Below are 25,896 nucleotides of genomic sequence, written 5' to 3' on the forward strand. Positions count from 1 at the left end.
TTCTCTCAGGCAGCCATACTGCACAAAGCAATGAGACCCTGAGTGGCCAGTGTGAGAAGTGGCTGGTCCTGCCTCTTCTGCTCCTGGCCTGGACTGGCTCTGAGGGACAGGGGCTGAGCATGTCGCAGGGCAGGTACAACAGGAGAAAGGAGCCCCACTTCCTCTCCCACCAAAGGCCAAGCAAAATCTGGGGAGGGGACACTTGACCCCATATACCACTCCCACCTCTGAGTCCCATTATTATACCTCGTCTTCCTCCATGCTTGGTGGCTGCACAATCTGCCTGTTAGGAATTGGTAATGGAGGTCTGCCATCTGCTGGGCCTTTTGAAGGAGCTCTATTGATGTTACCTTTAAAGTTCCAGAATAAATTTAAATTAAAAACAGAAAGATAAAACTTAGTCTATGCAGCAGATATTAGTGTTGTTTAGGACTTTGATTCTTAGTTGTATCAAGGCCTCTTTATACCACTCAGGCAGCATAAGGGGCCTTAAAGTGGGTGAAAATAATACTCACACTCAGTGTAATTGAGAATCTGACCTAGATTTCTTTATGTAATGGGACAAATTCATCCTCAGTATACATGAGGGTCACTCCCATGGACTTTAAAGGAACTTCAGTAGCTATGGATGCCTCAAAGGCAACTGTATTTGAAATAGGAATTACAGATGATGAACTGTATCTCAGTTATTTAATTATGACAGTATCTTCAGTTACCCTAATTACAGCTAAGCTTAACTTCTACAGTTACAAACCACAAGGTCGCCCTGCTAGAAGTTTATAAAATTGTATTGGACAGAGAAAAAAATTGCTCATTTTTTTTTCTCTCTCTTTGTGGAAACCCTGAACAGTTTAAATGGTAACAGCTACCAGTGTTGAACATTGTTGAATGTTATGCCAAGAGATTATGATTTTCAATGTTGCTTATTTTTAATTACAGTATTTTTGCCAATTAAATATGTAGCTGAGATAAACTTTATTTCACCTTGGAAATGTTTTTCATACCAGCCAAGGTATTGGTGTAATATTATTCACCCTACCATCACACACATCATTATTGGAATGATATAATCACATGGGACCTTCAGAATGAATGTAGTCAATGGATAGTAATCTGAGACTAGTGCTTTTAAATTTTAGCTCTAGTGAAGCAAACACTTATATCAAATTTTGTCGGTGCCTTAACTAAATAGACAGCAGTGTCAAAATTTAACAAGGAAAAAAAAAAACCCCCATCTTAAACATAGACTAAATGAACTAAAGAAGTTAACTAACCAATGCTTAAAGTGCTCTGAAAAAGTTAGGGGTCTATCATAATCTGGGAGTAGCAGTTCTGGTAAAATGACGCTTTTCCCTCCAGAGACCCTTGTGGTGCTGCTGCTGCTGCAGGAGTAAGGAGACAGACCAGAGCATCTAATATGCAAATAAAATGCATTCTTTACTCCTGGTGGGGTGGGTATGTGCCTCCCCCCTCACCCACCCACTTTAAGCACTGTACTTGATAGTTTTTTTATTGCTATTAAATTCAGAAGCTGAACGTCCATGACAGATATCATGCGCTGCAACCATAAGACTTCATTACATTTGGAGTGGAAATACAGGCTCACAGAATACAAACCTAGCTGAAAGCGTGGTGGTAGTGATCCACTTGAAGAAAGGCTGTTAGTACTGTTAAAGAAATCAATGAAATTGAAGTTTAACACACATAGGGTATGTTGCTATAATTATATTATTTAATGTTTTATACTGTGGCAGCTCCCAGAGGCACAGATCCATACCTGGGCCCCTTTGTGCTACATGGCGGTACAAAGATGAAAGCATACATAGTGCATGTCCCCAAAGGGTTACATTCTCCTTTCTTTTTAGCACCCCTGGCAGATAACGATATCCTAGTCTGCCCCGTATGAAAATTCAGATGGTAATTAAGGTCAGTATTAACTCTCCTTGAGGCCTGGCACTTGGAGATAAGGTGCAGAGGGGCAGGGGACAGTCCATGGCACTACTACTCCTATAGGGACCATTTCAGGATCAGTACAATTGGAACCTAATTTCCCTCTAGAACCTATATCTCTATTGAGTTTCCAGCCCATGACCCCTCCCAAGCCCTTTCCTCATAAGGGGAGTATATGAAGCAAAATTACAAGCTGTTACTGATTCTGGAATTTCCCCCAAACTTCCCCCCTTCTGTGTTTTCTCTCTCCCCCCCGCCCCCTTTGGCTGAAGAACAAGCATCACTCAAACATTCAAGTTCCAGGAGGTGCAAAAACTTGACAAGAGCTGTGCCAGTGACTGAGTTCACACTTCTAGTCTCATCTATACTTAGTTTGTTTGTTCTGCTCTTGCTGAACTATTCAGCCCCTCTTTATAAGCTCTATAAAGGCCTTTTCAGCTTCCTGTTAGAAATTTCTATAATTGAAACCAGCTCTCTTGGAAGTCCCAAAATGACAGCAGCCAAAGGCAACAATGAGTTTATCAGATCTTATCTCTTTTTCCCCGAAAAGTTTCACCTCACTAAGAACCCACCGCCACGGGCTCCTCTTTTCCAGTGTCCAAATGAATTTCTCTTTGGATGTACTGCAAAAAAGGCTCTGAGTAAAATGTATATCACCATAGTGTCTCAGGCTCTTCTTTTAAGAAGAGGCATCACATTTTGGATGTCCAACTGTAAACACCTAAAGTCTGACTTTTTTTTTTTTAATAGGGGCTGAGTACCCACAATTCCAGTTGAAGTCAATGGGAACTGCAAATGCTACAGTAATGCCTAGAATCCCCCTTCTGGGATCAGGACCCCATTGAGATAGGCACTGTACAGATATATAATAAGACTCTGTCCTCAAAAGAGTTTACAATCTCAATAGATAAGGCAGACAAAGAATGGGAGAAATAGATAAATGCCTTTAGTGGGGCACTCAAAAATTGAAGGAGCCAAAATTAGAGCCTAATTGTAGTTCATACCAAAGAGGTCCTAATATAGTCCTCTCTTAATGTAGAATTAAGAATGTATCCTAGTGTATCTGATATGTATTGTCTGTATCTTTGGATTATATAGAGACTTAAGGTCTTGAGTATGATGGCTTTACAGCATTGGGGGATTCCCCTAAAACGGTGGAAACAGCCCAAAGCAAGCAGAGGGGAGCTAAGGATCTGGCCTGTAGATATTAAGCTCCTTGGGTAGTAATCATGTGTTCTTTTGGGTCTTGTACAGCACCATATACACTCTTATTCCTTAACAAGTAATAGATCAAAATAAGTGAGACAATAACTAGTGCAACAAACCTTTCTGCATATGATCCAGGCATACTGTTGGATCCTGAAGGACTGTGTTTAGGTGGTGGCTTGACAGACCTTGAAGGGAATGTGTTGGAGCTGAAGGGGGGCAAAGATAGCTGCGGTGCTGGTCTCTGGGGGATTGCTGTGAAGAGGAAAAAGTAGAGCTAGCTAAAAATATTAGCATGAGGTTACCATGGGTACTCATAAAAGCAGGTTGTAAAGAGGGGTGAAGTGAACTAATACTATCACACTGCAGAGGGCCGTCTAATCAGATACAAGTAATGGAGCAATCTGTTATTAAAATGCCCTTCAGAACAATATACTCGGTCTTGGAATATGAACTTACTGATGGAAGCTGGTTTATTCTTGTGTGTTCATTTTAGAGGTGGAAAATTCAGTAGAAAATTTCCAGTTTTTTTAATCCTGTTTGCTTCTGAAACATTAAATAAGCTACAGCCCAGCTTTAGAAACCCCATTAACTAAAATATAACATTAAAATTAAAGACAAAGTCCCCTAGTCAGCTTTCTCTGCCATGGCATTGCTGACCATTGGATTTGAGACTTCTCTATTGCGCATATTCCTAATCAGGGATTTGTGTTCTGACGCCATCTTCATTGTATAGGTCAGCAGACAATTGGGCTACCACGCCAAAGATCCATAGCATGAGAAACTTGCTCTCCTTTGTCATTACTCTCAGCCTGAGTTGAACTGGCAATAAGGGTGGAGGTTCAGAATGTGAATTCAGATCAGAATTGTGTAAATGGCCTCAATTTTTAATGGGATGAACCAAAACTCTGATATAGTCAACCTTAGACTTTGGCATGTTGAAAAGCAAAAAGTGAATTTTGCAGCTTTAGTTCATATCCATTATTTTTGTTTTAAAGCATTATATAGCATCTCAGGGACTGTGAGGTGGGGTAACTTATACATGCTGTTATTATTATTTGAGCCAAATACTACTCTCTTTGCTCACGAGTCATTAGGACTATCCTCACATGAAGTTGATAGTACTATATGTTGGAAGAATGCAAGCAGGGTTTGGCCAATTATCTTATAGTAGATCAAGAGGTCACTAGGTTTTCATTCCTGCTTTTTAGGTGCTCAATGGAAATAACTGTACAGATATATACTAAGTTCATGGTTAATAAATTGCTAATATGCTCCAACTTCCTGTTTTTTGTGGCTTCATTACTTAAGTTTGTATGAGATTTTTGACGATTTCTACAATCTGTCAAGTTATGCAGTGTTACCTTTTTATTTTATAGTAGTAACTATAAATAGATCTTCTCAGTGTTTCATTTGAGCTTTTTAACAGAGAGAGAATGTAAAAGAAGTTTTTAAGTACTTACACTCATCATCTTCCTGGGGAGAGAGGGGAAAAAACAACAACAATGAACATTAAGAGGTTTATAATATCATAACTCGTAAAAATTATCTCTTTATAAAAGCTACAATAGAAAAGTCAGTGATTTTTGAGTATGCAGGTAATTCAAGATGAGTTTCCTACATTTACCTAATACATTGATATATTTGTCTTTGTGAAACACCAAATTAATTTTTAATTGTGGAACTGAGGCAAGGAGATCACAAGTCTAGATTTTCAAAAGTGAGTAATAATTTAGGTGCGTCAATTTTTGGGTGCCTAACTTGAAACAGCTTAAAGAGATCAGGGGGCAGAACTTCAGCTGAGGTAAATTGTCATAGTTTCCAGAGCAGATGTTCAGCACTCTCTGAAAATCAGGTTCCTTTAAGATATATCAAATCGGAGAGCCCAAAACTGGGGTATACAAAATCACTAGTAATTTAAAAAATAAAAATCTGGGCCTTGACTCTGCCTTTTCTTTATAATGCCTCTAATATCTAAAATAACATATCCAGGGATTAAACTGTCCTGGAGCACATTTGTATGGAGGAAACTGATTGAAAGTGAAGCTCTGTGCTAAGAAGGAACTACAGGAGAACCTCAGTTACAAATAGCTCAAGAATGGAGAGTTGTTCATAACTCTGAACATTTTGTAACTCTGAACAAAACATTATGGTTGTTGTTTCAAAAGTTAACAACAGAACATTGACATAATACAGCTTTGAAACTTTACTATGCAGAAGAAAAATGCTGCTTTTAACCACCTTCATTTAAATAAAACAAGCATAGAAACAGTTTCATTACCTTGTCAAATCTTTTTTAAACTTTCCCTTTATTTTTAGTAGTTTACATTTAACACAGTAATAAACTGTACAATATTTGCTTTTTTTGTCTCTGCCATCTGATTGAGTACTTCCGATTCCAAATGAGATGTGTGTGGTTGATTGATCAGTTTGTAACTCTGGTATTCGTAACTTTGAGGTTCTACGGCATGAGTATTTAAAGGAACCAGTCCATGTTAAACAGAACTACCAGCTTACCAGCAAATTTTATAATTCTATTGTAACACATTAAAATCTTCTAACTGTAAAATAGTGTTTGCTCTGAAATATACTTACATCATATCTTCTTTCTGGTGCCCAACCTTGCCTAAAATGAAGTAGATGAAGAAACCAAATGTGAATTTTAGATGTAGAAAGTGTGAAAGAATGACACTTTATCCATATGAATAGTGGGACATGTTTTCAGCTGAGACTTAAGCTGATGTCAGTTTTTGAAGACAAAAATAAATATGGGTATCAGTTTTAACCAGCAATTTCTTTTAATCGTTTATATATAAGTTTTTGATTTGCAGCCACAAGAAGGTACTTGGATGTCCAAGCCCTGAACCTGTAATGAGCTTTGCAGAGATTCAGGGGTCCATCTGTGTGGAATTTATTGCATGGTTGGGGCTTAATTGATCTACATTTCAAGTGAAATAGTGCACCTGCTGTGTTCCTCACACAGAAATGGAGTTTGAATATCTGGCCTTAAACTTCAACTGAATGATGAAAATATTAGTTGTTGCCATGGAGCCCTTAGCCACATTGTCATAGCTGAGGGCAGGCTTCCTAGTATTTTGACTGCTGGTTGGTTAGCAGACCTCAGAGTATGTTTCTTTTATATGGTGTACAGCCCTATCAAGAAGCTGTCTAAGAAAGGCCAGCTCTTGCTAAAGGAAGTTTTTTGCCAAGAATTCAGGGATTTGCAGGGTGACCAAGCTGGCCTAGCTGTGGGGAAGAAATGAAAGCTTTCTCCCTCCACCATATCATAAAAGGGATATGGAGGTGAGGGTTGAGTTTGGTAGTCAGGATAATGAGAAAAAAAGCTTTCTAGGAAGAAGGCTAGAGCTGATGGGAGAATCATGGATAACATTCCTTTTCCCTTCTAGAACTTGGCTGAAGTGAGCCATACTTTGGGCCTTAACTGTGGCCTTTTGGGTGAGGCAAGCCCTGCTGTATTTGTGTTTGGCCCTTAAAAAGGCAGAGCTTTTTCACATTACAATAAAGTGGACATCACTGCAACACTCTTAGGTAGTGGTGTCTCTACTGACATTGACTAATTATGTTTTCCAGATTGTTGTGGCAAATAGTTAAAAATAGTTGTGTTAACATTTAAAAATAAATGTTTACTTTACGGGTGGTGGCTTCCTTCCAGGGACTGTATTGCCTCTTTCATGTTTATCGGCTGGTGGTATGGGAGGCTTTTGTATCTTTGCTAACTGTTCTCCCAGAGATCTAAAATACAAGAGAGAGGTGGTGCAGCAAAGGTCAAATGCTCTTTACTGCAATATAATTTGGTAACACTGATAGTGTATGTCACCCAGAGGCTAATGTCTTACCTTAGTTGTGGTGCCATGGGCTGTAAAACATAAGGAAAAGTTACAAGAACATATAAGTATGTTTTAAAATAGATCCAGGTACAATAAGAACCAACCAAATGGACTCTTACCTTGTCAGGAAACACTGCCCTCTTCCCTGAAAAGAATAAAAAACAACACTTAATAATAATAAAAAAAAACGTAGATAATTCATTATAAGTTCTGTGAAATAGTGGAGGCTCGCCAGGCCTGGCTTTGATACCTTTTCTGGTGCAAAATGAACTTAGCATGAACAGATACTGACCTGCTGCTGGGCTGTCTCTTTCAAACGTTGGCCCAGGACGATCCAGTGTGGGTTTTGTACGTCTGTCTATAGAAGGAGCTGGGGCTAAACATAAATACTGTGTAAAATATTGTGCTAATACAAGTAACACACCTTTATTTTGTATTGTATCTGTCACAATCTGGTATCCCTTCTCAGAGGTGCAAGCAATATCATTAAGGCTCATAAATAGTTAAGGCTGGCTGAATTTTGTGTTTGCTTTTTTATAATGTTGATGGACGATATCAATGTTTTAAAGCATTTTAAAATATTTTATTCTAAATTTTCAGTTGCACAAAATTATGGGGGATGTCAGACAATGGAGGGGTCAGACTAATTATTTCATGATGATAGACACTGACATTCAAAAAGTTAAAGCTTTATAGCCATTAAAACACAAATTGTCAAAATATACAAAATAAATATCCTTAAATCAAACTTTAAGTTCTTAGACAAAGTAAGAAATTCTGCTTATCTGTAAATGTTGATTATTATCAATGGAAATATTTTTTTCCCATTGCTTTTGGGGAGTCAGCAAGGGGTGTGTCCACCTCACACAAGGCCTGAAGGGGTTAAGGTGACCAGGTAGGCCAATTAACTGCCTAGGCTGCACCTGGAGGAGGAGCCAGGCAGCAGGGATTAATTAGAGCAGTGGTTCCCAAACTTTAACTACTTGTGAACCTCTTTCACTAAAATGTCAAGTCTCATGAACCCCCTCCTAAAAAAATTAATATTTCCAGGGATTTTCTCCTTTACTTGAGTATAAAATATAAAAGCAGTGATCTTGGAAATATAACATTTGTTTTATGACATGATTATTACACATTATTTATTATTATTATTTATCATTGCAGTATTTTTATTACATTATGAAAATGGCAACACTTCCAAGATCTCACTTTCGTAGCTTGTGTCACTTTGAATGAGCCTGTTATAAGACAAGGCTCCTATGTTTCATCAAGGAGTATCAGATGTGAAACAGCATGAAGGTATTTAAGAAGCCAACTCAAAGAGTTCCTCCTACACAAGCATTCAGGTCTTGAGGAGTCCAGGCAAACAACGCACATTACAACAAAGCCTAAACTTGTTCTTCATAATAATTTTAAAAACAATACTAGCTGCCTATTTAATTTTAAAAACAACAAAAAATATCCACCTCCCTTTCCATTTCTTATAAAGAATCTTGAAGTTTTAATCTCCTTGCTTTGATCTGCTTAGCTCTTGGAAGTCCAGGGACTCCGGGCCGCTGGCCCTGTGCTGCCTGGGATCCCTAGGGACAGCTATGTCCACCATTAGGGAATTTTTTTCCTGAGATCCCCCTGTAACATTTCGCGAACCCCCCAGGGGTTCACGAACCCCTGTTTGGGAACCACTGAATTAGAGACAAGACTCAGCTGGGCAGGAGCAGGAGGAGCCTGTATAAAGCCCAGATGATTGGGGCGGATTTTGCAGGGAAGTAGTTTGCAGTTACTCCCTGTGAGGAGGGAATTTGGGCTGGCAAACCAGAGGGGCGTCAGAAAGGTAAGAGAGGCTTGGGGGAAAACAGCATGGTGTGGGATAGGGCATACATTGGCTGCTGATGAGACGACCCCTGGGCAGGAACCTGGAGAAGAAGATGGGATTGGGTTCCCCTCCCAGCCACTGAGGAAGTGGCACAGACCAGGCAGTAAAGAGCGATCTGCCAGGGGCAATTTGTGCTAGAAGACTTTGATACCCCAGAAGAATAAGCAGGAGCTCCTGGAGCCAGAGGGGGGCTGCCGGCTAAGAGACACAGAGTACAACTGCAGACAGGGCATCGGCCTGGCAGAACAAATTCCCAGCACTACCAGGAGGCGGTGCCATCCAGCAGTGAGTAGAGCACCCCATCGCAGGGCGATAGAGATACTAACACAGCTCTAGCTGGAGACCATGAAAATATGCATTATGCCATAGCTTAAAAAAACACAGACAAATATTTTCACTTACGTTTTAAAGACTTGGCACTTTTATCTCTATTCATATCATTATTGCTTGATGGAGGAGGGTAAGGTGACATCTAAAACAAATGTTTTTTTTCAAATGATTAAAGTCTTCTCTACATGTACAGAGTTCAAGGATTTTCATCTTATCCTCTGTGGCCATTGAATACATTACCAAAATCACCTTGCCACAGCTGTCAACCTGTGCATCTGTTAGAGCCCGAAGGGCCATTAGGGTGTCTCCCCCCCCACACACACACACCCATTGCAGAATTCTATCCAGGTAAAAGGCCTTTTCTGGCAACTGCAGCATTGGCTTTGTCATCTCTCTGCCCCTTTGCAGGAAACCCTTAGTGCAGAGTTCATTCCAGGGCGGGTTGGGAGTATGTCAGGGGCAGGGAGGAGTAGCTAGAATAGTCTTGCTTAACTCCTGATGCAGAGTTTTGTGCATATAAATTCAAGGTCAAAAGGGATGAGCAGACTAAGGAGAGCACGGGAGCCTAGTCTTGCATTAAGGAGAGAGCTGCTGTGTCAGGGGCTGTCAAGTTCCTAGTGGCAGGACTGAGACCAAAGAGAGGAATGTATTGCTGAGTATTTCATGAAAACGATGAAGGTGATTGCACTTAAGCCTGTGTTTCTTCAGACACACCTGTTCTTGCCGGAGTTTCATTATATGGACTTCCAAGTAATGGAGGCGAGAGGTACAGCAGACTTCATACCACTCAGTAGGAAGTTTGGTGCTTACTGATTAGCTTTACTTGTATCCATATATAGCTTTCATGCACATTTGTGCTGGAATACAGAGAGTTTGTATAACCAGCTCAGTGCTTGCAAGATGATGATCAAAGCCTTAATCTGCCAAATTAGGGAAAGGGTAGTTCTGTTAACCCAATGGATGTTGACAAATTCTGAATGTATCTAAGAAAACTATCCAGCCTTCAGCAGGGGAGGACAATGACACTTGCTTTATCCTTAACTTTGGTGAGTCAGTTCAGTGCTCTTACCTTTTCATCTCATTCAGCGCCAGATCCTGTAAACCCTTTCCCCTCCATGGAGTGCTGCCAAATTCAATGGGACGGCCAATGGAAGTGAGGGTTTTCAAGATCAAGCCCTCTTGGGGAAAGCTGGAGTACTGCTAAGCAAGGTGTTCAAAGGCTACAATTTTCTTGAGAATTGGCTAATGGTCACTAATTGCCAGTGTATATGGCAACATTGCAGTATGAAACAATTTCCATATATTTGTTTCACAAAAAAGAATTAATCATTTTAGCAAAAAATAATTATTCTTACAGCCAAAATAATTTTCCTCCTCTTTCTAAACACACAATCATTATGTTGGACATGGAATTATACTTGGGCCTTCTAGGAGATAATGCAAAGGAAACAAATGAAGTATTGTTTAAGAAAAGAAACATACAGGAGTGCCTCTACCCGGATATGCTGCTGGTACAGGGGATGGGCCAGGTCGCTGTGGTGGAATAGGAGGCTGGGGAGATGGTCTAGCAGTTGTGGGTCTATCTAAAAAAATAAAAATAAAAATCACAAACTGAACAGTTAAACACACAAAAAAGGTTATTTTCTTTCTCTCTCATTAGATCTTCATTCTTAAGTTTAGTTTATGGTTATGTAATTTTACATTACATGAAAAATCCAATTTTGCTGTGTTACATCTCTGTAAATCCACAGTGACTCTGGCAACGGTTGTTTTACTTTCTTTGTCCTTTTTATGCCTGACGACTTGAATGTCACTCTGGTATTGCACACACACATACCGGGCTCAGTTCTCTGTTGGCCTGCACTTTATGTATTGATTCACACCACTGCAAAGTAAGTATAAAATACACCAGTCCAGATGGTAGTGTTTTGCACTGAAGTAAATGACCTCACAAGTGTAGGCCAATGTAGAATCAGAACTAGAAAATGACAAATGTATGCATGATATGCTCTGGGACCAAGTCAACTCCACACAGAAGTGGTATAAACTTATAATATTTACACCTATTTTCACAGTATCTTGCACTAGTTACATAGTGTAACACCATACTAAATGGGGGGAAATGTGTGTTTATCTTGATGCAGATCCCAAACTAAAGTCCCAGCCTTGATCCTACTGAAGACCAGGGCAAAATTCAGTGACCTGTTTGGTTGGTTGGTTGGTTTGCTTGTTTGTTTTAAAGAGAAACAAACCTTCTGGCATTTTTCTTTCTATGACTCATTTTTTAGCATGTGCTTAACTTAACATGTATATTCATTAAGACTGCTCATGGGCTTAATTGCTTTGCCTACAACTAATAAGGCCTCTATCCAGCAAAGTGAACTCCTAAGCTGTCCCTTCAATATGCCTAAACGTCAGTGTGGTAAGAGCAGAAGTTTAATGCTTTTTCTCTTAGTTGCCAGTCTCAGAAGACATCCCAGAGTTTCCACAAATTTGTATTTTTCAATAAAAAGACATTTAGAAAATCCACAAACAGGTCTAGTGAAAGGCTCTATATTCTATTACCAATTCCCTAAAATATCCCATCCCTTCCAAAATTACATTTTGCACTAGTTACCTATGTACTCAGTGTTGCTTGGAATTGACTTGGCAGGAAATATGACATTATGGGGTGCTACATCATTGTTGGATGGAGGAGGTTCATAATCATCACTGTCATGTCCTGGTTCATCAGTTGGTGATTCATAGTCGGCGTCTTGTTCCTGTTCCTCATCTGGGCTTTCATAATCATCTTCTTCTTCCTGCCATATGCAAGTGAAAAACAGACAATGATTATATACTACATAACTTAATGCAGTGAGCTTGTGTTTTTTATATGGTAGTGTCTTTCATCGTGCAGGATACCAAATTTTATCACCGGCACTCAGGGATTGTTTCATCCCTTCATCAAATGAAGTGATGGAGTGTGTCAACAGTTACACAGAGCATAACACAGCACCGCAGTTTAGGATAGGAAAGGAATATCCTTTTACAATAGGAACTCCAGAGGAAACTTAACAAGAGAGAGAGTTACTTAGTTGATTTTTTTTTCTCTCTAGACTCTCATACCAGAGCCAACTCCCAAGCCACTAAGATTAAAGAAAGTCACAGGGGATGTACAGGACCTCAGTTTTATATCTCATCCAACCGATGTTAAAAGGTGCCTCCTAGCACCAAGCTGGGGCAATCATTCAGTGGTGCACTCTTCCTTAATGCTCCTTCCTGTGAAAGCAGGTCTTTGTTAGGGGCTTTGTAACCCCTAATGCAGGCAATTATGTGGTTCTGACCCAGCCCAAATAGGTATAGTTTGTGAGATCTGATAGGACAGTGATGGGCAACCTGCAGCCTGCGGGCCACATGCAACCCATCGGGATAATCTGATTGCGGGCCACGAGACATTTTGCTGATGTCGACCGTCCACAGGCACTGCCCCCCGCAGCTCCCAGTAGCCGGGGTTCTCTGTTCCCAGCCAATGGGAGCTGTGGGGAGTGGCACCTGCAGGCAAAGGGGCCGCGGGGATGTGCTGTCCCTGATCTAGAACTTGTCACTGATCTGTAAATGGTGTAATATTCAGTGTAATTTCTCACCAACCTAGAGGATGGAAGTTTCAAAAATGCTGAGAACTGGGCTAACTCTGCTCCCACTGAAGTCCATGATAAAACTCCCATTGACTTCAAGGGTGTAGAATTAGGCCAGCACTGAGTGCTTTTGAAACTCCCAGCACATTCTCTTCTTTCCCCTTCTGTTGGGAGTGTATAGCACAGGAATTGATGGAGCTTAAGGGAACAGAGAATCTGCTTTGAGTGTTAAGTGATCTAAAACATGATTCTTACAAATGAAGACCAGCCTTCTTCCTCTTCTTGACAGCATCCTGTGTAAGAAAACATAACCGTGGACCTGTTAGCACATGTTGGCTTCAGAGTACCAAAGCCTCATCAGGTAAAAAGGCACTAAGTTTCACAAATAGCGACCATTAGAGAATCAAAATAACAGACCAGTTTGCCCAAGGAGAGGGATGTGTCCAGCTCCCATGGCAGCCAACAGGAATTATGTGCTCATAATTTCTGGTTGAAGGGTATTAGTTGAACATCCCATGTGTGTCATGATTTCTGCTGTGACCGAGGCTATGTCTACACTGCCAAGTTTTTTCGCCAAAAGTTATACCACTTATATTAAAGTGCTTTAATTAAACCACTGTTGCATGTCCTTGCTATGCTCCTTGTGTCACTGGAGTGCATCCACACTAGCAGCTCTTGCAATGACACAGAGAGCAATGCACTGTGGTAGCTATCCCACTGTGCATCTGGTCGCAGGGTGCTTTGGGAAGGGTTTGCAATGCCTCATGTGGCAGGTACAGTGACACATGATGCAGGTTTCTCAATCCCATTGTTCCATGGGCATCCTACTAGATTGCTAGATGCTTTTCAACTGAAGTGTGTGGGGGAGAGTGTGTGACAGGGAGTGTGAGAGTATGGAGGGGACGGGGAAGGAGACAGACAGTGTATGTTGCCGGAGAGTGAGTGTGTTAGTCTCTAAGGTGCCACAAGTACTCCTGTTCTTTGTGTCAGAATGCTGTCTCCTAAGTTCAGACAGCTGTCGAAAGCAACCTGTTCTGAGGCAGGGGGAGGGGAAAACCCTGACATCAGCCCCCCACCTCTCTCCCTGGCTCTGCACAGCACATAGTATGTGTGTGTCTGTCTCACACACACACACACACACACACACACACACTCTGTCTGCCTGCCTGCCATTATGTTCTTAGTGGGGGAGACAGCAGGAGCATTCCATGTTAATCATTTGCTTTGTGTCCTGCAGCAGAGCATCACAGCACACCAGCTGTCAGAATGGAGCTTTGAAAGGGGAGGGGCACATGCCTTCATGGCTGCTGAGTTCAAAACAATGAGCAGAGCGGTCACTGCAGGCATTGTGGAACACCTCCAGAGGTCAATTACAGTGATAAAAGCAAGCAAGGTATTTACACTGGCACTTTGGGGATAAAATCTTTGGACATGCTCGTCGAGGGGGTTTTTATTATAGCGCTTTAACAGGAGTTTCCTCGCAAAATGTGTACACCTCTGCTGTTTCATGACCAAAAGCTGCCTTTTGGCAATAAAAAACTTGGCAGTGTAGACCAGGCCTGAGATGTGTCCTACCCTTCAAGATTTAAATGCTAGTTGAAGAATAAAGCATTCAGAACTGACTCAGCTGTTAACCTCTCATCCCATGCTTTATCTTGTTGCTAATATGGAAAGTTTGGTGCAGAGCTGGGCAATTTTTTTTATTCAAATACTAGTTTTTTCAACTGAAAAGCATTTTGGGGGGGTCTCTGTACATATTTGTGTATTCTGGTCCAATCTGCAAATAGTTTTGGCTGAAGGGAAAAAAAACTTCAAGAAAATTGTTTATTTCAACAAAATGAATTTTGACTTTTTTATTTAACAAAAATTTTGAAGAAAAATTTAGTTTCAGTTCAAATCTGAATGGAGTTTTTTCCAGAATTTTTTCAGTTTGGTCCCTGAACAAACAATCCATTATTGGCTCCGCTCTAGTTAACCCATTTTCAATAGGACCAATGGGGGAGTAGTAACCCGTGGAAGTACAGGTGCTCTTGGCCCAGCTAGTAAAATGTTTAAAATGGAAGCTCAGTGCAGGGAAGCCATGTGGAAGCTGCTTAGCCCCTAATGAAGTCTAGCTGCAAAGAGAGGAGGACATTGTGCCTTAGAGGTTCAATAGTCACATGAATGCTCCCAGATTGCATCTCTCTCTCCCCATTGTTCCTCCATCCCTGCTATTAAAACATCTTTTTGTTAGCTCTCCAGCTTGATGTTCAAGGGGAAATTTGGAGCATCCCCTTGCCAAGAAAACATATCCAAGGACTTTTCTGGCCCAACTGTACCTGTTTACAGAACCTTGTTTTACTCAGTCTAAGAACTTTATTGAATTAAGATATCAACTAGTGTAATGTTCCTTATTTGGTAACAGACACAACCCAAGCAGTTCTAACATGAGATTGCATCATTCTGCACACACCCCACCCACATCCTGCTGGCATGTGCTACTCCCAAGTCGATTAAAGGCACCATCTACAATAGCCTCCAGCATTTGGGTGTGTTTGGATCTGAGGTTTTCCTTCATACTCATCTCTAATATCAACAATAATTTAGCTCATTAAGTTGCAGTTAATCCTGAAAGTTCTTGGACAGATGTATTATCCAATGTAGAGCTAAACTCAAGGTAGATGAGATCTATGAGCATAAATATTTATAAGAGAATTTTTGAATGAAGACAGTTGTATGGCAATTACTGTAAATAAACCGTACAAGCAGCTAATTAATATTTTAATCTTTTCAAATACTATGTGTATTTAGATAGCAAGTAGATATTTACCTGTATTGTCAGCAAACTTCTGCGTCTGGGTCCTGTGATGACATTACAAATTTTTTTCACATTTTAATGATTATGAACTAAATATGTCTACGTTTAGTAAAAGCTATAGCATAATTAGAGTTGAAAATAGTCTTCCATTATACAAGTGAGCTTGATTTTGACCCTCTTCCCTACTAACTTTTGCCAAAAAGCTAAAAATAAACTGCCTGAAGTTTCATAAAGCTGATCCTAATCCAGGCTAGATTATTTTGAAAAAAGTTTGAGGCACATTAGTGTGTGTGTGTGTGTGTGTGTGTGTGTGTGTGTGTGTGAAATGTTTGAGAATTTTGGCATCTCATCTCATTTTCTGAGCCTTCGTCTATGTGGCCCATTAAAGTCAGTGGGAAATATTCACTGTCATACAGTTAAGTACGTAAGTGCTTTCAGGAGTGGGGCCTACTCTGGTCATACTTAATTTTGATCAAGTTTGGCCTAAAAACTCCACAGCCTTGCACCTGTGGTCAATTGCACAAGTAGTTAATTACACATGTACAAAGTGGTTGTAAAACCATGCTACCCAGATCATGATGATGATGCTCTATAGTCATTTTGCACCAGTGGCAATCAGGGCTAGCTCCAGGCACCAGCCCAGCAAGCAGGTGCTTGGGGCGGCCAAGGGGAAGGGGCGGCACGTCGGGCTGTTCCGCAGCAATTCGGTGGCAGGTCCCTCTCGGAGGGAAGCACCTGCTGCCGAATTCCCGCCGAAGAAGAGCTGCCGCTGGAGTGCCACCTATCACGATTGGGATCGCGGCTTTTTTTTTTTTTCCACTTGGGGCGGCAAAAACCCTGGAGCCAGTCCTGGTGGCAATGACTACAAAAGGCGTGGGGCAATGGGAAGCCAGGGGACTCCAAATGTGGGATTTGGCAAGGACCAGTGCATTTTGCTAATTTCAACCAAGGTTTATAGGATAAATAATTTAGTTAATAGTGGTTATGTTTATATTGTGGTGCCTACTGCATTTATAAAATCTGTACTGTCTAAGAGGGCTCAATGTCAGGGGCTACTCTCATCAGCTGGGGAGCAGGAGGGAGACACCCACATATAGGGTTGAAGGGGTTAGTTTGGGGATTAAAGGGTCCATTGTGAAGTCTGGAATTACTATTTTAGCTATTGTAGCATGGCAGTTGTGTTTTCATAATACTCCTTTCTTTATGGTGACTCCAGTACAAAAGGTTCCTCAAATGACCCATTAAGAACCTTTTCTTGAACTCTCCATCCCAAGAATCCCATCATGGATGTTTAGGGACTGGTGACTTGAAAAATAAAATTCAGAGAGAAATTCAGCCAAATTTATCATAGTAGCTGAGATATTTTTCAGAGCTCTGTAGAACATTTTGACAAATTATCAATTAAAAATTATCTATTAAATCACCTGAACAGCTTAGAAAACTCTCAAGCAATAATGAATGAGAGATTCCGTATTTTATTAAAATAGAACACAGACCCTCACTATATTAATAACTTTGCTAATTTTTGAACCTGCTGATGCTCATTCAAAAATATTCAAAATAAATCTAAAGCAGTCTCATGCCTTTTCTTACCAAAGATGTAATATCAACATCCTCTAGAGACATCTCCTATTAAGGTTTTCTTAATTTTATCCATCTGAAATATAGTATACTGATATACATTTACTTGTATATTACAATGTATTATAATTTTTATTTTGTTTTATTCTTTACAATTTGTCTTTAAAGCACACCTCTGATAGGAGATTTACATTAATATTAGCACTATAAACAGCAATAAATAATTGTAATTAGCTTAACTTGCCAAAATATGGCCCAGTGTTATAAACACTCATGCACATGAGTAAATTTGCTCACATGAGCAGTGTGACTGAGCTCAATTGGATTACTCAATCTGAAAGTCCTTGTAGGTTTGGGCTCTTAATGAGGTTGTACTGTATGAATAAGAATAGAAAGAAATTGAAATTCCTTTTTATCATGTTTTCTGAGACTGATTTTGCTATTAAATAACACTGGAGATCTTCTGTTAGCTCAAATGGAAAATCATTCTGAAAAGTTTTGTCTTAATAGTTTGCAAAAGAAAAAGAGGACTGAAAGGTTTACTTACCGTTTTGGGAAGAAACTTATTCTTCCCTCGTTCCTATTGATTTCTTGACTTAACTTACTTAGAATTCTGTTTAAAATAAACAAACAAAAAAACCTCTTATACAAAAATGATTTCCTTAATACCTATCTCCTCTTCTTTTAGTTCAATGCTGCTTTAATTGTTTTTTTCACTTATTTGCTTTTTCTTTTCTTTTTTTAAATTTTATTTTCCTTCCCCTTCCTTTTGGGTAAATAAAATCTATGAATGCAGTGTAGCATACTCTGCTGCATCACTCGGGTGGTTGATATCTATTCTTATCTCTATGCCTAATGCATTATAATATTTTCATTGTCAAAAACAAAATGGCCAAAAAAATTGAAACGTTGGGAGGGAGCACACATCAGAATGGGATGCCATGTAACATAATGCTGATTGGTTAAGCATTATCTCACTTGGGTGATCCATGAAGAGGTGAACAGCAAATGCTTCTGCAGAGAAACTTGTGGAGGGGACCCTGGGGCACAGTGGTGGAGTCTTGGAAGGGCTTTCAATGGACCAGAGGAAGTAGGGGCTGAATGAAGGAACTGCTGAGGCTGGTGACATCACAAAAGGTGGGGAGCCTCTGGCAGGAGTGGTTGGTCCAGGTGAGAGATGGAGAGTGAATCTCAAAAGAGGGAGATTTGGGAATGGTGATGGGGCATCATAGGGAACAGGGAACCAGAGGGTCAGAAAGAAGGTCTGGCTGGACTTGCCTGGGGGTAGGGGCTACCTGAGGAAGGGTGGCAGGGCTTCAGCTTTCTGCCCTGGGCCCTAGTGAGTCTAATACCAGTCCTGCTTGGTGGACCCCCCTGAAACCTGCTCGTGGCCCCTAGGTGGCTTCGGACCCCTAGTTGAGAACTGTTGACCCAGATTACATGGAGGTACCTTGAGTTCTGCCCCCTTCTGTCAGGGGCCAACCAAACAGAGTCTTGACTTTTTACAGTCATAATTGTTATATCTGACACACCTACATGAAAAAAAGAACTAGAAGTAGGTTGGATGTTTTTAATTATGTCAAAATTCAAGTCTCAAAAAGTGTTTTCAGCATTTGTGGGACTTTCCTAAGGTTATTTCCTGACCAAAGGCATAAGGTGAATTAAAAATAAGACCATGACTCATCACAACTGTACAACGGTCTTTAAAGCAAAATAAAATATTCAAGGGCAGGTTCACTACTGACGTTAGCTAGCACAGCTCTGTTGACTTTAGCAGAGTTGCATCTGCTTACATTGGTGGTGAATTTGGCCCTGAGTCTCAGGGTAGCTCTCGCAAAGGCAGCGAGTAAAAATTACTCTCTTGGCTTCCATGGATTCTTGGGTTATTGTTTACTTTACATCATGAGCAATATTTGCATATCTGCTCCCAGGTAAAATGTCACTCATGTGACCCATCCCTAATGCTTAGCCTTCAACCCTGGGTGGCAGGGCTTCAGCTTTCTGCCCTGGGCCCCAGTGAGTCTAATACCAGTCCTGCTTGGTGGACCCCCCTGAAACCTGCTCGTGGCCCCCAGGTGGCTTCGGACCCCTAGTTGAGAACTGTTGACCCAGATTACATGGAGGTACCTTGAGTTCTGCCCCCTTCCCTGCTCACAGTGCATAGTTGCCAAGTATGTATGTGGCAGCAGTTCACCAGAGGGGGAGCAGGTCCTCACACTGTCGAATAATCACTCCTAACTCTTCTTATCCTGTCCCTTTTCAGCCAGATTCACCTAATCGGGATCCATTCCACGAGCAGAAGCAGACAGGATAATCTGGCCTATGTCATGTCCAGCATTTGCAGGCTGTGCCAAAAATATTCATATATATATTCAATATTTTGGGGGCTGAGACACTATGACATATGTAATTTTTCAGTAGTGCATGTGTGCAGCATTAGGGATGGGTCACATGAGTGACATTTTACCTGGGAGCAGATATGCAAATATTGCTCATGATGTAAAGTAAACAATAACCCAAGAATCCATGGAAGCCAAGAGAGTAATTTTTACTCGCTGCCTTTGCGAGAGCTACCCTGAGACTCAGGGCCAAATTCACCACCAATGTAAGCAGATGCAACTCTGCTAAAGTCAACAGAGCAAGTGTCAAATAGTAACTTAGGATAATTAATATTACTTTATCTGAAAAATTAGAAAATGGAGTCATTTGAAGTCATGGACACCCAGCTAACCACCCTGCTACAGTGGGGAAGTGTGTTGGATGATGCCGGAAAGCATTAATATTTTCAACCTTCCTTTTCTGCAAGCACGAGTTTGGAGTTTTCTGATTTTTGTGCAGATTTAACACTTGCCCTTTTTAGAATCCCACAAGCAATATCCTTGTTTAAAAGGGATTTGGGTTGGATATGTCTGACATCCTCCCTAACACAAGCTCTAAAAAGCAAGGAAATACCAAGTTTCAGAAAACCTCTTAATTGTGTCAAACAGCCTGTCTCCATGGAGCAACAGACTCTTCATCTTCACAAACTACTTCCTTCTGCTGTAACTGATAAGGAAACTGACTGCACCCAGCCTTCTCCTCACCCTTAGCATATAACACATACAACTTTACGCACAACCTCAGCAACTATTCCAGGGTAATGTATGTAGACAGGGAAGATATGTTGTGTGTTTGCAGGGAACAGGATTTGAAAACTCATTAGTATGGCAAACTTTTTCTTTTATGAGCAGTTCTCTTTTTTTATATATACTCTCTTTGGGAGCAGTTTATATTTTCCATTTCTTTTCAGTTTAAGTAGCAAAACAAAGCATCCAGTCTAGCTCCAATAATCTCTATCTAGTCAGAACATCAAAGATACTGGGATTTCTGGCCATGGAGCGCTTGCAGCACTGATCCCCACATTGGCTGCAGAAGGAATTTTCACCGAGCAAAGATTGCAGGACTTGGTGAGCAGTTTGCTCATCTCATCTTGCTGGAATAAATTCATTACTTGCTGCTTCAAGCACTTCCTGCTATATCATTCTTCTCAGATGAAAAATGTTTTTCCCTAGATATAATATTGACATGATCTTTGCTTCTTTCCTTGTTTCTTTGTAGCCCTCCATCTGTCTGTATCCATCTGCTGTTGTTGTATACTCTTTGAGGTAGGGACAGTCTTTGTTCTGCATTTTGTACAGTGCCCAGCACAATGGCCTCTTGGTCCATGACTAGAACTCCTAGGCATCGTAATAATAGAAATAATTCATATATCACAAGCCTTCAGCCAAAGCTTAGCAATGACATGAACAAAACATTGCTTGCTTGCTTTTTCTGAGAACCATGTGCCCTTAGCAACAAATGTTTTTATAGAACATTCAGGCACAGAGACAGCTGGGTCTGCAGCTAGGTAAGGAAGGAAGTATCAAAACCACACTGCTTTTTGAGATGGGAGTAGTGGGTGATAGGACAGGATAAGGCCATGCAGCAACACTTGCAGAAAATGTTACTCTCAGACCATTCTTTCTGCCTTCACCACCAGCCGCTCATCTTAGAATCGGAAGGAAGTTGAAACAAAATCCTCTCAAACCAGCTTGTTTGCCTAATTAACTTCAAACGTTGTGAGTATAAGCAGAGTCCAGCCCAAGAATATTGGGGCCAGAGGTAGGAAGATACATGAGGGAGCTGGGGGCAAAGTCCTACACTCTGGAAATCCCATTCCCTGGGCACAGTGAAGAGAGTATCTGACCTTCTGCCACCTGTGCTCTGCCCCTGGATAACAAGTTCTGCAGGGCAGACACAATAACATTATATTGCGTTCAGAGTTCACTGAAACTCCCAGCTAAATCTATTCTGTTTCTCCTGCTTCTAGTGAGCATACATGCACGTTAATCCCAGAACATCCATTTTAAAAAGATTGGTCTTTTTTGGTCCCTCAATTTTTGGCACTCAGCTTGAGACCATATGCTTTGATGGACAGTCAGCACTTTCTGAAAATCAGGCCACTTTAAAGTTTCTCAAGTTGAGCACCCAAAATAGAGGCATACAAATATGAATTCACATAGGTGAAGACCTTCTCAGGAATTCTGAAGGTGCCATTGGATTCTGTATGCATTAATTGAGAAGAGACCAAGCTGCAGACTTCAAATCTGGGTTTTGATTCAGCCTAATATAGGGACATCAATTGCCACCCCCCCAGCCTCTTTGTTCTGTATAAAATGCAGCATATCCTCCCCAGTCTTACAGTACCTACTCTGAGTAAAGAATGCATTTTCTGAGTGTTTACAAGTAAATCTGCCAGTTTGTGTTTGAAATTAATACAAAATTTTTGAATAAACCAATTTTATATCTGTCAGAATAATGTGAATTATCTTAAAAAGAAAATAACACTTCAAATGTCCCTATAATTAAAATTAATTGAAGTGTTTATGCATAGCGTATATTCATAGAAATTACTTTACAACTGAGCAAAGTTATTAATGATTGATTTATGTAATTGTTAGAATTTTACAGGCTACAGACAGAGGTAAGTCGACAGCTTGGAAAACTCTTAAGTAGGACCATCGTGACATCATTGGCAATTGTTTGGGTTACCTCTCTTCCTCTACTGCTGATTTGCATACAACAGTTCTATTCCTTGTAATGAGTCAGTGGCATGAGGCAGACAGAATATGTAGCAAGAGTTCTCACAAGCACATGACTTGTAGCTGACAGTTACTTCTCCTTAAAGGTTCCATGGCTGCATGCTAGCTTAGACCATCTCCCAGTGGCACTGATGCCTCAGCTTCACTGCCCATTGAGGCACTTCTGCAAGATAAACTGAGGCAGGACAATAATGGAAGACCTTGATGCACAGAGACATTTTAACCCAGGGACTGGTCTCCTCCTAATCTCCTTTCACTTAATACTGGCCTTTACAACATAGTCTTATATACCACTTGGTTGTCTTCCACTATTCTGGTGTACCATAGAATCTGCCCTTAAAAGTTAACATTTTGAAAAATGATGTAAAGTTGATACTCCATAACTTCAAATCATTAAAAATATCACATGCAACATTCTCTTGGGTTTCTTGCTTAGGGTTCATGTATGATATTTTTGAAAATTATTAAAAAGCCAATTAGACAGCAAATTACATTAACATGTGACTATACAAAGGTAACAAAATTATAATTGTATATATACATTGTAATGTCCCCAAATTGAACGTTATACTCTGGAAATTGAGCATTAAGGTTACATATAAAAGACATCTAAATATAGTACAGTATAGAAATGCACAGTGAAGGCATCCAAACAACTTTTGCTCTGCCATGTACTAAGGGGGGGAGGGGGAATATAACAATAGCTAATGTCTTTAAAAATTAGTTTAATTAGTTTAATCAAATCTGGGACCACAAATAGTAAAATACCTTAATCATAATCACATAGTTATTGCATGACATAACTGCAGGGCAGAGTTAAGGTTATTTGGATGCCTCAGCTGTACATTTCTTGCTTTAAAATGTTTTGGATTTCTTTTATGTGGAACCTGAACTCTCAATATCCTGTTTGTAATACTTGATTTAGGGATGATTACAACATCCCTGTAAATTTTTTTTTAACTGTTATGTTACTGATATGCACTCTCAACCAAGTCAAGTCAGTCACAGATTCTCAGCAGAGAATTTTCCCTCTTTGTAAAGAGACTCAGCACTGCTATAGAATTGGCAGAGGCAGCTTAGCCTTCTCCACCTGCCCAGCATGAGGTTGGCAGGCCTGGAGGAAGTTACCAGGATCAGAGACCTCCTGGACTACAACCGGGAGGACTGGGTGGATCCCTATGGGCGTGGCTGGTGCACGGGGCTCTCTGCCCTTGGAACCCCCCGGCGTGTACTTCGGGAGGTGGAGGCAGCCTTATTGCCCACTTCTCGGTCTTTCCTTGAGTGAGTCCTGTGAGAGGGTTTTGGCCTCTGACCCCCACACTGGTTCCTGTTTTTTTCTTCGTTGCCCCACATATTCAGTTGAGCACTGGGTTCAGTAGCTCCTCCCCAGGCTGGGGGAGGGGCCTTTAGCAGTGGGTGGGTTTGCGCCCGCCAACTTCCCGGTTGTCAGGAACAGATGTGGTGGATGTGAGCACAGCTACACCCAATCCTCTGCAGGCATGCAGAACCTTATCCTAGCAGCCTAAATTAGAGTTTTGATTCAAGGAGCACCTTAGACAGATCAAAAAACTAAGGCATGTGTGTCTATGACCAGGAGACAAAGGGCTTTTAACAAAGTTAGCTTTTCTAAATCATAGAATCATAGAATATCAGGGTTGGAAGGGACCTCAGGAGGTCATCTAGTCCAACCCCCTGCTCAAAGCAGGACCAATCCCTAACTAAATCATCCGAGTCAGGGCTTTGCCAAGCCTGACCTTCAAAACCTCTAAGTAAGGAGATTCCACCATCTGCCTAGGTAACCCATTCCAGTACGTCACCACCCTCCTAGTGAAAAAGTTTTTCCTAATATCCAACCTAAGCCTCCCCCACTGCAACTTGAGACCATTACTCCTCATTCTGTCATCTGGTACCACTGAGAACAGTCTAGATCCATCCTCTTTGGAACCCCCTTTCAGGTAGTTGAAAGCAGCTATCAAATCCCCCCCCCCCTTCTTCTCTTCTGCAGACTAAACAATCCCAGTTCCCTCAGCCTCTCCTCATAAGTCATGTGCTCTCCAAGTCAGGTTTTACAGTAACAAATATAATAGGCTTCAGGATTCTGCAGGGTCCTAAAGTCACTTGATTTTACATTGACTTAAACTAAATATTCCATCATTAGAAATGTAAATACTTTGAAAGCCAATATATATTGGTCTAAAATATGGAAAATTTGAGGTTATCAGCCCAGCAATTCTTCCAATGAATTACTCAGTATTGCGTTCATACAGTATAATTTGCTTTATATAGTGCCTTTCATACTTATGGTGTCTTATATCATTTTACAAAGCATGGAGTAAGATACTGGCAGTGGGGCAGCCATAGGTTTGACAATACTTTACAGCTGACGATGGGTGTTAGAACTTGCTGTGCAAAGAGCTACAGTTTTAGCCAGGATGTCTTGGTTATCCCTCGCATACACAAATACCAGGACTATCTTTAATTTTTCCCTGAAGAGCCACCAGGGACAGGTAGAAGGACTTTACTAGAATAGTTCTCCTCTATCAGTGCATCCGCCAGTTGTACAATGGTTTGATAATCAGGAGCTCAAAGATCTATTTTTAAAAAGAGCCTAGATACAGCAGGAAATAACAAATATTAAATACCACTTAAGAAGCCTGCAGGGTTTTCAAATGAATAATGCTCTTGTGTGTTGCTTTGTTATTTTAAGTTTGTCTAGAAAAGAAACTTTTTGGGAAGAAAACCAGAATTTCTTACACAACCTTACACATAATGGGCCAAAAAAGTCTTTGCTCCTTTCAGGGACTAAAGGAGGAATGAAAACTTTATTGCTCAGGTACTCCGAGTCATTCTGTCTACACAGGGTGGGATCCCTCAGCAAGCTTGCTGCATAGTGCTCCTTACACCTGCCAATGAAAGGTACTTTGCCTAGTCATTGCTGTCAAACCCTGGCAGGCATGCAAGGGGGTTGGATGGTGGTCTGGTGAACATCCCTTGAGGGAGGTGGACTAGCCAGCCCATTTAGTGCTCACACAGTCTGCTGCAGGTGCATGGGGAAAAAACCTGCACCCTCTTCCCCATAATGCTCCAGCTGGAATTGGACTCACACAGTGACCTATTGGTACCAGTCACTTATTTGTGGCTGAATATTTTAACAAATCCTTGACCACCTAAGGCTGCAAACTTGTCAGTACACTGCACACTATGGCCATTAGGAATGTAACATGACAGGGGGTCAGAACCGTGCTTCTGTTCCAGAAGCACAGGCTCTTAGCACTCGAATGAAAGGAGATCTCTGTTAACACTGTTTGCAGAATAGGGGGACTAGGAGCTACAGTTGAACAATTTCAATTCCATCCAGTAGAGCACAGTGGTACACATACACACTAGCCAATAGGGTGCATAAGAGTTAATATATATATTTACTAAATAGTTTGTTTCATAAAACTATTTTAACAAGCTTTATTTTATGTTTGAAGATGGGGCACTCGAAGACACATGAAGATGTGCCTGGGTGACACAGGAGGTAGATGTTGTTCCCCAAAATAAGAGATTGCCTTGTAACCAGTTTCAGTAA

The 25,896-nt window shown here is 40.8% G+C and overlaps 1 protein-coding gene across 1 annotated transcript in view; it reads right to left on the reverse strand.

Moving 5' to 3' along the window:
• The window catches only part of LCP2 (lymphocyte cytosolic protein 2), a 50,627-nt gene that overhangs the window by 4,031 nt on the left and 20,700 nt on the right, over positions 1–25,896 (reverse strand). The window contains exons 4-18 of the mRNA XM_054036476.1: positions 17,750–17,815; positions 15,634–15,665; positions 13,080–13,117; positions 11,825–12,008; positions 10,690–10,790; positions 9,280–9,349; positions 7,297–7,380; positions 7,124–7,149; positions 7,014–7,033; positions 6,805–6,909; positions 5,752–5,782; positions 4,620–4,632; positions 3,276–3,411; positions 1,618–1,667; positions 247–350 (exon numbers count right to left, since the gene is read on the reverse strand). Coding sequence (XP_053892451.1) covers positions 247–350; positions 1,618–1,667; positions 3,276–3,411; positions 4,620–4,632; positions 5,752–5,782; positions 6,805–6,909; positions 7,014–7,033; positions 7,124–7,149; positions 7,297–7,380; positions 9,280–9,349; positions 10,690–10,790; positions 11,825–12,008; positions 13,080–13,117; positions 15,634–15,665; positions 17,750–17,815 — 1,060 coding nt within the window. The remainder of the gene's footprint in view (positions 1–246; positions 351–1,617; positions 1,668–3,275; positions 3,412–4,619; positions 4,633–5,751; positions 5,783–6,804; positions 6,910–7,013; positions 7,034–7,123; positions 7,150–7,296; positions 7,381–9,279; positions 9,350–10,689; positions 10,791–11,824; positions 12,009–13,079; positions 13,118–15,633; positions 15,666–17,749; positions 17,816–25,896) is intronic.

The sequence above is a fragment of the Malaclemys terrapin genome, chromosome 8 (genome assembly GCF_027887155.1).
Source record: "Malaclemys terrapin pileata isolate rMalTer1 chromosome 8, rMalTer1.hap1, whole genome shotgun sequence".
Taxonomy (NCBI): Eukaryota; Metazoa; Chordata; order Testudines; family Emydidae; genus Malaclemys; species Malaclemys terrapin.